The sequence below is a fragment of the Cygnus olor genome, chromosome 8, assembly GCF_009769625.2.
Source record: "Cygnus olor isolate bCygOlo1 chromosome 8, bCygOlo1.pri.v2, whole genome shotgun sequence".
NCBI classification, from domain to species: Eukaryota; Metazoa; Chordata; class Aves; order Anseriformes; family Anatidae; genus Cygnus; species Cygnus olor.
In genome coordinates, this window is record NC_049176.1 from 17,876,122 (window position 1) to 17,891,758 (window position 15,637).

At 40.9% G+C, this 15,637-nt stretch overlaps 1 protein-coding gene across 1 annotated transcript; it reads left to right on the top strand.

The window, feature by feature from the left end:
* Positions 1–124: 124 nt before the first annotated feature.
* MCOLN3 (mucolipin TRP cation channel 3) lies at positions 125–14,684 on the top strand. Its single transcript, XM_040565228.1, has 14 exons — positions 125–328; positions 1,342–1,571; positions 3,375–3,542; positions 4,066–4,219; positions 4,691–4,775; positions 4,856–4,952; positions 5,567–5,666; positions 7,686–7,798; positions 7,871–8,020; positions 9,902–10,003; positions 10,115–10,237; positions 10,827–11,033; positions 11,436–11,565; positions 13,434–14,684. The coding sequence occupies exons 2-14, from the start codon at positions 1,344–1,346 to the stop codon at positions 13,451–13,453; spliced, it is 1,677 nt and encodes a 558-aa protein (XP_040421162.1). The 5' UTR covers positions 125–328; positions 1,342–1,343; the 3' UTR covers positions 13,454–14,684.
* The last annotated feature ends 953 nt before the right edge of the window (positions 14,685–15,637 follow it).

The window sequence follows — 15,637 nt, forward strand, 5'->3', positions numbered from 1 at the left end:
GGCGGGCCAGGATTGACGCACCCGGCGGCCAATCAGCGCTCCGCCCCCGCGGGAGGAAGTAGCTATTGGTTATTCCGCGCGGCCGGGCAGAAAAACTACGCATCCCAGCATGCCGTGCGCGCAACGGCCTGCCGCCGGCGGGGCGAGCGAGGAGCAGGGCACCATGGGGGCTGTAGTAGGCGGCCGCTCCGCGCTCCTGGCTCCGCGGAGAAGGCGCTCCCGTGCCGGTCCCCGCTGTCCGTGCCGCCGAGGGGCGTCCGTACCGGGGCGCCCGGCCGCCCGCCGCCATTACGGCGCTGCAGCGCTGGGACCGGCTGCGTGCAGCAAGGTGACGGGGAGCCCCCGGGCCGCATCCCTGGGCTGGGGGGGACGGAGACGGGAGCGGGGCCGGCTGTGCTCGGGGCCGGTTGTACCGATCTGCGTGCCCCTCCGGGGTGCCGAGCGGCCGGGGGGCTCTCGGGGCGTGCCGGGGGGACCCGTGTGTGCCGTGACCGGGCTCGGGGACAGCGGGGGCAGCTGTGCCTTGGGGGGTTTACCGGCTGGTGATTTCTGTTTGAGTTACGTAGGAAACTTCTATTAAGCAAATTTAAAAAAATAAGCCTAATCTGGCACATCAGTAAATTCATTCATGACCTAGGCTGCCTGCGCTGTTCTTAATGTCAGCAGCCGTCCTCTCAGCTGAACGGCCCTGGCTGCCTAGCGGTATCACTGATAGCATTTGTAAAGCGTTTGGGACGCAGTGAATTTGGTAACGGGTTAAGGTCTAAACACGCTGATAGTGCAGGGTAACATCCCGAGCTGTGCTTGTGAGCGGCCCTGCCCACCGCTGTCTCAGTGCTCATCCAACCCGTGCCTCCTCTGCCCCTGACGGTGCTCACCGCCGCCCGAAGGTCCGCTGGTGCCCGCGTCCGACAGCGGCAGGTTTGGGGCCGGGGAGAAAGCCCTTACAGGGCAGATCAGCCTCCAGTGAATGCTGCTGGAGGCTTTGGTGCTCTGCTGAGCAGAAGGAAATGAGTCAGGGTGCCCTGCATATGTGATGTTGGTGTTGGGCAGTGAGAGGGGAAGAGGTTTTCCACAAGTGACTTTATAATTCCACAGAATTTCCACGGCAGAAATTCCATTACTAAATAAATGTTCTGACCTCCTGGCTGTGAAGCTGCCAATAAGGACTCTGCAGAACACTGCAACGTTACGGGTCGGGTCCCCCGTTTGGTGTGACGTGCAGGTACCTTCACAGAAGACAAACGCCCTTGGGATCCAGGTTGTCAGTGCAGACCGACCTGATGCTGCTGTATGCATGCTTGCACGTTTTCCAACTGCTGTGCACCTTTTTCATTTCAGAAATGGAAAATCCTGAAGTGGTTGTAAGCAGCTGCATTGCTTATGATGATGAAGGGCTCTGCAGCTACAAACAACACCCGTCAGCATCACAGGAGCTGCTGGTGGAAGACCAGCTCAGAAGGAAGTTAAAGTTCTTCTTCATGAACCCGTGTGAAAAATTCTGGGCCCGGGGCAGGAAACCTTGGAAACTTGGGATTCAGCTACTCAAAATAGCAATGGTTACTATTCAGGTGAGTAAGTATCGAAACAGGAACTCTTCTTAGTCCAGGGGAATTCAAATGAAGGGTATAGATTAGAAATGCTGTTCTTGGTCTGGTGTGGAGAGTGGGAGAGGATGGACTACAGAACTGACTTAGTTGCATATATGTAGCTTACATCTCAGGATCTCATGAGGCATAGTTTTCTCTAAAACTGACTGAAAAAGCTTTACTGAGAGTGGATATGAAAGGAACCATCTTCAAGGGCTTTCTTCTTTTTCCCATTTTCCGCTTCCTCTCCTTTTTTGAAGGATGGCATCCTTACATGTCTATTACCCCCAGTACCATTTTCTCTCTGATGGTGTGTGTGTGGCTAGGGGAAGGAACAGTGGCGTGCATTACAATAGTGATAGGAACTGAAATTGATACCTGTTTTGCGTCCGTAGCTTGTGCCTTGCATATGGTATACAAACACTTGTAACCAAAAAAGCAAAAATTCTGCCCCACTCTTCCTCTCACCCATCCTTACACCATGGATTTCTTGTAAAAAAATTATCTGCTGCCTGAGCTGCAAGGTTTGCCTCAGAGCAATGTGAGAAGAGAGTTAGGAAGTTTTCCATGTAATGTTTCTAATGCCTTGGGTGATCATCCTTCAGAGTTGCCCATGTGATTTACACTCATGGTGGTGTTAGTGCTATGAAAATAAAAGTATGGAGAAGATTTTTTTTCCACAGTTACCTGAAAGATGGGTAAAACTACAGGAATAGTAGTTCTCTTACTATACATCTAGAAGTATGTTTGTATTCCCCACTTTATGCTTTAGTTTCAAATACATCATCATCCTCTGATTGTCATCTGTCCCATTTTTCAATTAGAAATAAAATTTGATGGTTCAAGAACCTAAATAAGAAAGAAACTAATGTTAATTTACCCTAGCCTTTGCAGAGAAAATCTGCCAATAGGTAATTAAATCTTAGTGCTGTTGATTAGCCAATGTATTCGTCTGTGCCTTGAATACCGAGTTTGCTCACAGACTATTTTAGTATCTCTGTAACTGAGTTATCCTTATCAAAAAGTATATATACAGTTTGCATCATGGCCATAAAGCTAATCTATAGACTGTTGATTCAGACTTAGCTCTGATGAGTTTCTTCACAATAGTCCCAACACTAGATATGAAACAATAGTCACTAAAGAGAATTGTGAGCTCCTGCAAACAATAGAGTACATTTTTTTTCGGAAACCTTTCCCACCCTGGATGATAGCTAGCAGGGTTTTATGCTAACTCTTCATGAACTGTTGCAGTATCATTTTTTAACAGCTTTGAAGGTTATCCTGTTACAAGCACAGTTTTCATCAGTTACTGTCAAAGCACCTTTTACTTGAACCTGAGGGAGAGATGTTTGTTTTCTTTTGAGTTGTCCTCAATTTTTATTTTCTGCGCTGGAGACCAGACTTCCAAGTGGGGTCTGGTTATGTCTTGTCTTGCCTATTTAGCCGAGGAACACTGATATTCCTCAAGGCAAGTTATATTAATGTCGGGCTGAACTAAAAAATAACATGTAACAGTATCTGGGTAGCTTGAATTTGGGTTGGTATACTTTTCTTTGTGAAAATGTGAGTCCTTAGCCAAGACACTGGTAACCACGTTAAAGGAACACTCTTGAAAGCCATTGTTTCCTTAAAGTCAAACTTGACCAGCTGCAAAATGGAGTAGCCTGCATGTAAGTGCTGTGTGTACCAGCACGATGGGAGTAGCTGTTTGTAGGACAGGATTTATCTGCTATTCCAGAAGCCAAATTTGCCTTTGAACAGGAAATATAAATGTCTTTTCAGCTTGTGCTTTTTGGATTGAGCAATCAAATGGTGGTTGCCTTCAAAGAAGAGAATACTGTTGCATTCAAACATCTCTTCTTGAAGGGGTACATGGACAGAACGGATGACACCTATGCTGTTTACACACAGACAGATGTCTATGACCAGATATTCTTTGCAATTAACCAGGTAAGGGTTGTCACTGCAATGTATACAATATACATGCTCCTTACCTATGTGCCTTTTCTTCCTCCTCCTTCCCTGATGTCTGAGATTGCACATGGTACTTAACACTCGAATGTTGACTTGTTAAGGGTATTTTTGATATTGGGGAAGGTTTGTGTCCCATCTATCAAATGCAAATTAAAATATGACATACACGTGGTAAAGTGTTTTGAGTTAATGTTGTCCTGGAAACCTACTCCTCATGGAAAGATGAGGACCCAAACACTGCTCTTCCTCTGTTGTTTACAGGCACTTTATGGTGAGGTAACAAATTTTAATTGTTGAATATCAAAGATTTTTTATTGGGTGGCAAAATTGGGTGGGACCTCTTAAAAACAAAGATGGGTTATGGCACAGATCCAAGCACTTGTGTTTTTTGCTTGTTTTGTTGTTTTGTTTGTTTGTGTTTGTTTTTGTTGTTTTTGTTTGTTTAAGAGACCAATAGTTTTGGTGCAATCTGACTTGGTTTGTCTGTTCTGAACTTTAGTACTTACAGCTGCCCAACATTTCTGTTGGAAACCACGCTTATGAGAAGAGGGGAGCAGAAGAGACAGCCCTGGCTGTATGTCAGCAGTTCTACAAGCGAGGAACCATCTGTCCTGGAAATGACACCTTTGATATAGACCCAGAGATTGTGACTGGTAATGGATCTCGTCTATTGTATCGTTTCTTTGGGGTGAGGGACCTTACATTTATGGTAAATTCTTAATGAACATCCAGCACTATATTGTGTATTCAAATGCAGTGTACTAAACTTAGTACCAGCCAAAACCCACAAGAAAAGTACTGTGTAGCTAATTTCACTTCCAGAAAAACTGTCCTTTTTAACTACTGCCACAAAAAAGGGATCTGTTAACATGATGACCCTTTAATACAAGTATTTGAGGCTAATTTCAGGAGCCTTCCCAGTGAATTCATGATGAATGTCTTGGCTAGCGTTCAGCAAGCCAACGTATTTGTAACCTAGCCTTCAAAACAACTCATCACTTAAGCATGCTATCTTGGCTACTGTACCCAACTGCTCTTTACAGCCTTCGGAGTGGGAAAGGCAGATTACAGCTAAAGAGTGTGATAACCCATGAGATGTTTTTGTGAGTACTTATCCATTGCAGACTGCTTGTACATTGAGCCGATGACGCCTTTAGACAACAGAACAGTGGGAAAGCACAATTTGAATTTCACTCTGGATTTCCACAGGTGAGGAGGAGTAAATACTTCCTACATCGGTGTATTTGTGTGTTTCCCCTGCAAAAAGCTAATGTGAGACTCTGTTCCAGGCTAGTGGCAGTGCAGCTCATGTTCAATCTGAAGGCAATCAACCTCCAGACTGTTCGTCACCACGAGCTCCCTGACTGTTATGATTTCACTCTGACGGTACGTGGGAGCCTGCCATGCATCTTTCAGTTGAAATGAGAACCCACTCTTGTTGATTTACTATACGCAGTCAGCACAGATGTTTTCTGAGGTGTGTTGGGTGCCATTCAGTGGTCCCCAATGGTGTCTGGATTACTCTGCCTTGTATTGGCACCCTTTAAACCACCATCAGGTGTGATTATAGAAGGTTAAACTTTGAGTGCTCCTGAAACAGTCGTCACACACTTGTTCAGTTTACTGCTTTTTGTACTCTAACCCATCTGGCGTATGGGGAAAGCACAAATCTCTTGTCTTTAGAGAGGTGCTTCTAGGAATGTGGGTGGTTTTTTTTTCCTATCTTGGAGATAGGGGGCTGTAGTTTAAAAGAATTTCACCTATATTTCAGTATCTAGTTGATCAAGCAATTTGTGGCAGATACTTGCTTCACTAGATGTCTTTCATTTTGACTGTTTATTTGAATAAACAAAAATTACTTTAAGCTTAAACAAGTTTCATAACTTCTGCCCTAGCAGAATTATTCTGAATCATTATGCAATCTTAGCGGTACAATATACTGTATATATTATGGTTTAACTTTAAAAAGACATGCACTTTTTAAATTTTTGTTAATACAGATATTGTTCGATAATAAAGCACATAGTGGAAGAATTAAAATAAGTCTAGACAACGACATAGAGATCAGGGAATGTAAAGACTGGCATGTTTCTGGATCAAGTAAGTGACATAAATGTGATCTAATTTTTGTGCTAAACTTTCATCACGCTAACATAATGTTCGTTAACCTTTTCCTTTATTTAAAGATAATGCACTATTGACATACATTACCTTGGGGGTACACTCTAAATTTTGATTTTTTTTCCTAAAGAATTCTACTTAAACTCTTGAATTGAAATCTTGGAACCTAGTCACATCATTACTCTTCTTATCAGCTCTGAAACCTTGTAACACTGATGCTGTTAAACCAAACTTTTTCCATCCTTCTTGTTTTGGCTACTGAGCTTAAGCCGCTCACTGGTTAAGGCAGGGCTTTGCAGCATTGCTGTAGCACTGGGCAACAGAAGGACATGTGATAGCGGTGGAAAGTTGAAACTGATTCACTCTTATTTCAGGACTTAACACCAGCCAGATAAGGAAGCATTGTTGCTAAGGGCTGCTAGAGTGCAATGGCTAGAAACACTTCTGATTGCTGTTTAAATGATCTTTGGTGTGTATTTGAGTGTAACTGAGATGCATGGTATGGTTAAATATCTATTTTAGATAGTTACTGACAGGAACACCCTTTGTTGTCACCTACTGTCTCCAGTCCAAACTTTGCCTGAGATCTTTTAAGATTAGAGAAGGTAATCTCTTTGAATGCCAGAAGCTTTCCAGGACTCCAAATTCCACTTGGTTTTCAATTTTTTGCTGATGTAAGCAATACAATGAAAGAGGTCCATTTTTATATTTGGCTGTTTTCTCTTATGCTGTGTCTACATTAGGAAATTCCCTTGTGAACAGCTGAGAGTAAGAAATGAGTATTTTATTTGTTTGTTTGCTTTCTTTTTAAGATCCAGACTGGAATTAATTTTGCAAATTTACTGAAATGCATCACAGAGGACAAGACATACCGCTCAAGCAAACACACATTCTGCTAAACAGTCTTTATCAACTGGCTTTGCTAGATGCCACGTTATAAATGCACACCAGATGGCATACTACCTCAAACAGATTGCTTGTGCAGCAGTAGAAGAAGGTTTCGATACCAGGCTTCTATAATAATCCATATTTCACATTTATGTAGATTGCCTATGTTACAGTTCCCAAAACCATCTTTGGAAGTACCCTGTATTAATTTTTGATAGTCAAGGAAAAATACAAAGGCAGCGATGGCAAATGGATAATAACAAGCTGCTGCTGCTCTGGACTAGACTGTAAAACCAACTTAAATGGCACCAGCACGTGTGTTAGTGGCTTTTGTATAAACAAGAAGTAGGTGGGCTTTTTCTGGGCAGTTCTGCAGGTATTTTTGTGAAGCCAACTAGAAATTCATCATCCCATTTTGGAGACTTGCTGCCTATTCTCAAAGCGTTAGCATTAATTTGCTGCTTTTTTTTTTTTTTTCTTCCTCAAACAGTAATACTTTTAGCATTAAAAATCTAATCCTTATACTAACTTGATCTATTTTCTTCTGTATGATAAGGATAAAAAGGAAAAAGATGCCTAATGGTAGTTCTGGTGCAAAATTTGACCTTAATTGATAAAGAATGAGATTTTTAGTAATAAAAGAGATGGAGATCTCACGTCCAGCTCAATGTTGGTCTTAGCTATCTGAGCAACAGTGCAAATTATCTGCATGGCTCTAGGACAGAAATCCCATCTAACAGTCAAATACTGTTCTGGAAGAGAAGGTAAATATTTTGTAAAATTCCTAAGATATTTTTTTAGTCAAATGTTGTGGCTCCAGTGCTTGTAAAATGGACAACCCCCTCCCCCAATTTTGCAGCATTGTAAGATGCATTCACACTCTGATATATGATATTTTTGATGTGGCATCAACTTTCTTAACTGAAGTGCTATCAGCAGTGCAGATATACTTGTGTCTCTCTTGAAAATGTTAGACAAGCTTCTGTGGGGAAAATGCTAAGATTTTTCATAATTCAATTATATAAACGCAAACATCAAAACTTGATTCTTACTTCAGTGTTCAAGATGAAACGCATATAGTGATAAACACATGCATTTTTGTTCCTGCAGTACAAAAGAATACTCATTACATGATGATCTTCGATGCTTTTGTCATATTGACTTGCCTCGCCTCATTGATCCTTTGCACGCGATCGGTGGTTAAAGGAATTCGACTCCAAAGGGTGGGTATAACTCTTCCTTTGGAAAATATTCACATCTTGTGTAAGTCTAATTATTTTTTTCTGTTCCCCTAGGAATTTGTAAGCTTTTTCCTATATTATTATAAAAAAGAAGTATCTTTCAGTGCTCAGATGGAATTTGTCAATGGGTGGTACATCCTGATTATAGTTAGTGATGTCCTAACTATCGTTGGATCAACCCTCAAGATGGAGATACAAGCCAAGGTAAGATAGTTAGGTGGAAGCAATGCGTGTTATTTCTATGCCAACTAGGTTTAAATCTCTGAGGACTCTAGGCTGGCTATTAGTTCTGACTGGTATGGAATTTTAAAACTTTGTCTTCTCTTCTACATTTATAACTGAGGTGTGTTGTTTCCAAATATCACTAGATATTATAATTCTATTTCTCTTTGCTCCTTTTGGATGTCTCCAAGGAATAAAGTTAATTTCACCTCTGAAAGCTTAAGACTGTTGACTTCCTCTCTTCACCATTTAGGACCAGTTATACTTTTGTTGTTGTTGTTGTTTTAGGTTTAGCATTTAACTTTCTGTTCCCCATTTAATGAGTGCTTAACTGGTGTAAGGACTCTCCTTAAGCATCACATTGCTGCTTTCCCATCTACTGCTTTCCAGCATGTACATAACAGTCACTGCCTGGTTTTAGGCCTTTAATTTCTAAAATAAACTTGCTGTAGAAAAAATATATTTTTTTAACATTGGGGAACAAAAATTGCAATATGCTGTCCTGAAACACTCTAATATTCAGATAATGTTGTTCTTCACTGAATCAGTAGCAGACTTTGAAGCATAACATTGCAACACAACAGACTTTGGACAGTAGCGATAAAAGCACAGTGCTGAAATCCATCTGGTGACAGCTTGACTGTCATAAACACCCTGCACAAATTGTTCTATCTTACCTTTGGAGATGTAAACTTAGTTTTTAGAAGTAGAAAGAAGCTAAGAGGAAGTTAGTTACGATAAAAGAGAGGTCTATCCTGCTTGGGGAGAAGCGAAGACAGGAACAAGACTGAAATAAGATCCTGTGTTTAGCATTCCTGTATCTCATAAATATAAATACATATATTTATATATATATATATATATATATCTTTTCTAAGGCAGTATTTTACTTAAACTCTTATCTACAGGTACATTTCACTTCCTTTTACAAGCCTTGTGGGTCACAATAACAAGGTCTTTTTCCATGTTACTGTGTGAAAGTTAATGCTGAATAAGTATCAAGTTTACATTAAAGTAGTCCATATTTGCTTTTTATCAAGCTGTAAATGAGTTATGCAAATACGCAAGATTAGCCAGCTGTTAGAGGAATAAAAACAGAAAATAGTGGAAGCTTCTTATTCAAGTAAGCTTTCCAGATGCGAGCATTCCAGAGAAGAGCTGCAGTTCAGGGAACAGAGTATCAGCTCACTTGGATGAAAGTGAGCCAGTATGTATAGGTGGAAAAAAAAACAGCCAAGTGCCAATAAAATATAAATGAAGCTCTGGTTAGAATTAATGTGAAACTAATTATTCTTCTCACTGTAACTTTCTACACCTTGCAGGTCCTTGCTATATATCAAGAACTTCCTTATTATTTTTGTCAACTCTGCTGACAAGTCATGATACCTTTTTAAAAAACGCTTTGCCAGCACGCTGGAAGAATTGTTTTTGCTCTGCAGTTTTAAAATCAGGTCTACGCTGTATGTTGGGATGTGGCTGAGAGATTCCCAAGCTGGTGCAGGGAATCTGCCAATGCAGTTGGCATTGGAGTGCTGGGCATGGCGAGGGGGTCTCTGCATCTGCAGTCCAGCTGTGCAGCTGGCCTTGCAAAAGAAACTTAGCTCATTGTCAGAATTTGTTTTATAAACAGTCATATGTAAAGGCATGTGAAATGAGTAACGCTTGAAAGTTCCCTTGCTCTTTGGTGGCACTTCGGCTCTCTGATGTATATTGCCCCAAACAAACTTCTAATGAGAGAGATTGCCAAGGAAAACAATGCTCCTTACCAGATCTTTGTAGTAATGAGAGTCACAATTTAGAGCCTGTCAGTTGTTATATTTGATTTTGTTTTTGTTGTTTTTTGTTGTTTTTTTTTTCCTTTAGAGTCTGACAAGTTACGATGTCTGTAGCATACTCCTAGGAACATCCACTATGCTTGTGTGGCTTGGAGTCATTCGCTACCTAGGTTTCTTTCAGAAGTATAATGTAAGGATCTCCTGAGATCTTCGTGCTGGTGGTATTTATTCTGTTTGTTGCTATAAGACAACTGGGAGAAATACCTGGTTGAATTCTTACTGTTTGTATTGCCTTCTGCAGCTTCTCATTCTAACACTGCGAGCAGCATTACCCAATGTAATGAGGTTCTGCTGTTGTGCTGCTATGATCTATCTGGGCTATTGTTTCTGTGGATGGATTGTACTGGGACCGTACCACGTGAAGGTAACATACTCGATGTGAAAAAGACAACTTGAGTAATAGAATGGATTCCAAATAAATGAGAGTTTACTACTGTTGTCTTCTAAGTTTCCGTGTCAAGGCTTTTCTAATATAAGAATAGTGCATCTTCAAGATGATGCTGCTCTGCTTGAGGAGCCTGACTGTTATGACACGGTCAGACTTTCCTCTGGTTGTGAAAGCTCTGAGTCAGGAGTGGAAGTTGCTGTGACTCCCAGTCACATGCTGGGAGTCCTGCCTGGTGTTCTGAGAAACAATTTTCATCTTGCAGAACTCTGGTGTCAGATTAAAGCTTTGGAGATGTTATCCTTATCCCTTTTAAAAGGGAAATTGCCTTATCAACTCTAGAAAGTGTTCACAGGAGAATGAATTGAGTCTGCATGGGTATAGGAGGTGACAAACTTTGCTCATTCCTGAGATGTTTTACTGTTAGCACTGCATGTTGTCATACTGTGGGCATGCAAAGAGATCGGAGGAGCCAGTCAACAGTTATATATCTCCTTCATGTTATGTACAGGCTTTGGCCCCAGATAAAGTGGCAACGGATGTCCTTGTCTTTTTCCCTCCTCTCTAGTTCCGTTCTCTGAACACGGTTTCTGAATGCCTTTTTTCATTGATAAATGGAGATGACATGTTTGCCACCTTTGCAAAAATGCAGCAGAAAAGCTACTTGGTTTGGTTATTCAGTAGGATCTACCTCTATTCCTTCATCAGTCTGTTCATCTACATGGTTCTGAGTCTTTTCATTGCACTCATTACAGATACGTATGAAACTATCAAGGTAAGCACGAACTCCTACTCTTTGTTTGGAATACAAAGGCAAGATTGGTGTTATGCAGGCTCTTATTTCCCTTGATATTTTGACTTGCAGTGCATGCCATTTTAAAGAATGAGTATAATATCTAATTTTGAGGGCATAGGGTGATTACAAGAGACTTTTATTTTTCTGTACTCTGGTTTTCTTACGAACCTATCTGATTTCCTGTCCCAATGGAAGTTAAGTATCAACTAAAAAGCAGTAATTTCATATTCCATTCGCCGATTTCAGGCCTGAGCAGTATCTGAATATCTGACCACTGTCTGGGGAAGCTGTTGCATGTTTCGTTGTATGTTTTTGTTGTTTTGCTTTAGGCTATTGTATGTTTTAGCCTTGTTAAAGTATTAACTAAATATCAATTTTTAGCACTACCAACAAGATGGCTTTCCAGAGACAGAACTTCAGTGTTTTATATCGCAGTGCAAAGACTTACCAAACTCTGGCAGGTACAGGTTAGAAGAGGAGAGTTCTGTGTCTCTATTTTGTTGTTGCAAGGGTAAGTACTTAACTTAAAATTATACATTACTGAATGTGCAAAAGGAGCACACCACAAAAGATCCCTGATACAATGTTCATGAAGTGTACTTAATTTCTGGGGGGCAAGGGGAAAAAACAAACACAAAAATCAGAAACCATTTGTTATGCTGTATGTAACATTTGTATGAAATGTCTGCATCCACCAAACTTCCTCAGGAGAGGTGAGGAAAATTTTAAATTAAGAATCTCTTAACATACGAAAAATAGTACAAAAAGTTAGATAATACAGGGTTCCCAAGTTACTGTGTGTATGTATCATGTGCAAGCATTAACTCTTCCTGTACCCACTGCAATAGTTGGGACTTACCGGAGTCATTCCCTGTCTTCCTATCCACTTTTTAATGATACCTTACGCAGCAAGGTGTCTTAATTTAAATGTTAGCAGTTCTGAAACTGAAAAAGTCAGCTTGCAAAGGTTTTAAGATAGCATGCACTTTAAGGTACTATCACAGCACTAGGAAAAGGATGGCCTAACTGCAATGGAGAGCATAATGCTTCAGTTAAAGTTTTGTTTCTTTAGGAGTACAGACTGCAGGATATGTGGTTTATATTTAACCTGGCTGGCAGCAGCTCTGCGTCTTGCTTGCTGAAGGGTCCCTTGGTGCAGGAGCCTTGAATACTTGCAGCTTGCTAAAAAGATCAAAGAAATTTGAAGCTCCTTGATATGGCTTTTCTGGTGCAATATATTGTGAAATGTCACTTATGTATGAAGGAGAGGAGATGGGAGCAAATTTGGAGCCAGGACAGAACAGAGCCCGCAGTGAGGCTGTCCAGAGCTGAGAGCCCTTGTTCCGACCCATTGCCTGACTTGAGATGAAAGTGTGGGATGGAGCAGAGCAGGCCATCTTGCTCCTGGGTAAAGGGCGCTGGTGTTAATGTTTCCTTTTCTGCACACACCTCTCAGTTTAATCAGGCAAGAAACCCAATATGAGGCAGGACAGGGTGGGGACATGGTACTTTTCCCACTGACTTGGAGGACTCTAGAAGAGCATTTGAAAATGAAAAACTGGTTGCTCTCAAGCAACTTGTTCTTCAGGAGTATTGGGCAGTCCGCAGAGCCCTGGATGTGAATGGAGCTGTGGCCTTTGAAGTGCCTGGTTTTGCAGCCCTGTTTCCTAAACTGATTCTTTAATTATTTATCATTGTGGCAAATGTCGTGATCCACATGTGCTCCTCATGCTATGCATGTTAGTGTTCCAAACCATTTTTTATCTGGAGGTGTTGTGGTTTAACCCTGGCGGGCAGCTCAGCACCACCCAGCCACTTGCTCACTCTCCCCAGCTGGTATACGGGAGAGAATCAGAAAGGTAAAAGTGCGAGAACTGATGGGTTGAGATAAGGACAGTTTACTAGACAAAGCAAAAGCTTTGCACACAAGCCAAGCAAACCCAGGAATTCCTTCACTACTTCCCATCGGCAGGCAGGTGTCAGCCACTCCCAGGAAAACAGGGCTCATCACGTGTAATGGTATCTTGGGAAGACAAATGTCATTGCTCCAAATGGACATTGCTCCTTTAGCTCAGTACTGTGGCCTTCTGGGTTTACTTGGAAACAAATGGTCCGTAGGAATAAACAAGTATCTCAGGTGGTAAAGGTTGTATAGCTTCTGTTCCATAAATAGTCACGTGGTCCTGCACAACACACGAGACTCCTCTTAATTCTTTCACATGTTCAAAATGTTTTTGTTGTGGTTCATGGTAGTTTCCTATCAGTATATGTCAAATAACTAATTAGCTAGTTCAGATGCAATTTTAAGGCTCCTTGTACAATGAAACTATAATTTTGATGCCTGCACCTGACAACATTTTATTCCCCTCTCCTGTATAGGTTCTAGTGAACGTATTTGATGGTTTGTGGGAGCATATCTTGGAGGCTTTGAAGCAGCACATGTTGCAAGAACTTGATAGTGGAGTCAGCAGAAAATGTTACACCTGAAGTCTGAATGCTTTTCTCCAAAAACAGCATAAGCCTGTGGCAGAAGCTTGTGGTAAACTTACAGCCTTTCTGATTAGGCACTCTCACTTCTAGTTCAGGTTTGTTTGTTTGTTTGTTTTTTAGCTTTGTTCTGTTTGTTTCCATAGTTAAATTGTGCTGGACTGCAAAGGGCATTAACAAGCTGTCTGTGTTCAGAGACTTGGCTAGATTGTACAAGGGACTAGGAAGGCAGGAACTTTCAACTATAAGAAATGGTGCCGGACAACTGCGACTTTGAGCACCGAGCTGGCCCTCAGTACTGCAGGCATTCTCTCTTGCTCACTGAACTAAGGCAGACTCTAGTGCTCTCAGCATTTTTGTTTATCTGCAGTCATAGTAAAAATAAACTAAACCTATGAAATTTGGTGGAACTTGTTTCTGGAGACATTACAGTGCACAACTGGTGCTCAAGCCATTCAAATACGGCTCTGAGCATAAACTAAATACTTGTATAAAGAGAAGCGCCATGCGATGTAAGTGGCAGCCTCTTCTCAGGGAGGACACGGCTGAAGTCAGGGCAAGGGGAGAGGAGAGATGTAGACCTTCTACATCCAGCTCCAGTAAGGGTCAGTTGCGGTCTTCAGCTTAGCAGTCTGCTCACCTTATGTTTTTAAAGGAAAAGTCAGACAGAAGCACTTTCAAAGTATCTATTTTCTTATGATGAGAACTTCCCTTGGCACACTGGTCTGTAAACCTGGAGTATAAACTGAGGTGAACACATAGACTCTGAGAGTATCTCACCACACTATTGAAACTGATGTTTCCTATCACCCTAATAACCTGGTACTGTCTGTGGCTGTCTGAAACATTAGATCTTACAGAATTTCAATTCTGGCAACTTGGATGATATACTTTGCTCATTGTGATACCGTTTAATGGATGCCTTATTTTCTGTAGTCTATTCACTCTGGGACCAGAGGAGAAGAACAAAGGGAAGCATATTTTAGATAACTTGCATTTGTAAGCAACAATTTAGTAGGTGTGTGTGCAAATACATAATGAAATTCTGTATGCTGTGCACCAATATGAAGGACACTAAACATATTTTGTCTCAATGTTTACATATTGTAAATGTGCTACAATAAACACTTGTGGTTGCAGTAAGTATTGGGTGTGTTACTATTCATTTCAAGAGTGAAAATTTAATATTTTTTCAGGATAGCATAGGAGCTTTTTTGCTTATTTTTTGGTTTTTAATAACAATATTTAACTTCTGGCTTGCAGCAATATATAGTGTGTGCAAACTTGTATTTCCTGCAGTCAGGCTAGTTCTTGTGGATCATGGTGAGCAGCTGGTCTCAGTTTGATCCTGATAACAGCTTTGCATGTTTGTCATAAAAATAAGCAACTGTTAAACCTTATACTAAGAATGCTTTTGTGTATTACATGAAGTTCAAATTCAGCAAAGGCAAACCAAATGCCATGTGGAGGCAGAACAGATTATTCAAGGTATCTAAAAGATTCTTGTACTGAGATACTTGTCCTCTAACAGCCACCTAAGATTGCAGACTTTTGAAGCTGTTTAAGGAAGTTAAAGGCATCCTTGCCTTGAAAAGCAAATATTAAGCAACTGCGTGTTCTGGTGACACATTAAACTCCTTATGGATCTTTGAAAGCACACAACATAATAATGTGCACATCGCTATTGTGTAAAGCAGTTTATGTAAGGAATTCTGCATTTTAAAACCACTGAAATGCAGAAGGCTGGCATCTTAACATGGCTTTTTCATACTACGTTAAGAGAAAGCTAAATTTTAATAGAAAATCTGAGGCTTGCATTGAGAACAACACTCATTCAAGGTTTGTACCCAAAACAAAGCTGGCCCAATAGTGTTTTTTTTTTTCCCTGAATTAATAACTTGCTCAAAATGCAGATGCGTTTTGTAAACAGTTATGGAATACTTTGTTTTCCAATACATTTATAAGGGAAGTAGTAGTCTAATTTCATTTAGAAGCAAGGCAGAGTGCCTCATCTCTGTTAATTTACAAAATTGGCAACAGATTTCAGCAGAATTTGACAGCTTTGAAGTATCAAATTCTTACAAAATTTCATAGAA

Coding starts and splice junctions, on each gene's coding strand:
- MCOLN3 (XM_040565228.1), top strand. CDS start 1,344: ATGGAAAATCCTGAAGTGGTTGTAAGCAGCTGCATTGCTTATGATGAT. Junction 4,220..4,690: donor AGACCCAGAGATTGTGACTG/GTAATGGATCTC, acceptor TATCCATTGCAG/ACTGCTTGTACATTGAGCCG. Junction 4,776..4,855: donor TTCACTCTGGATTTCCACAG/GTGAGGAGGAGT, acceptor ACTCTGTTCCAG/GCTAGTGGCAGTGCAGCTCA.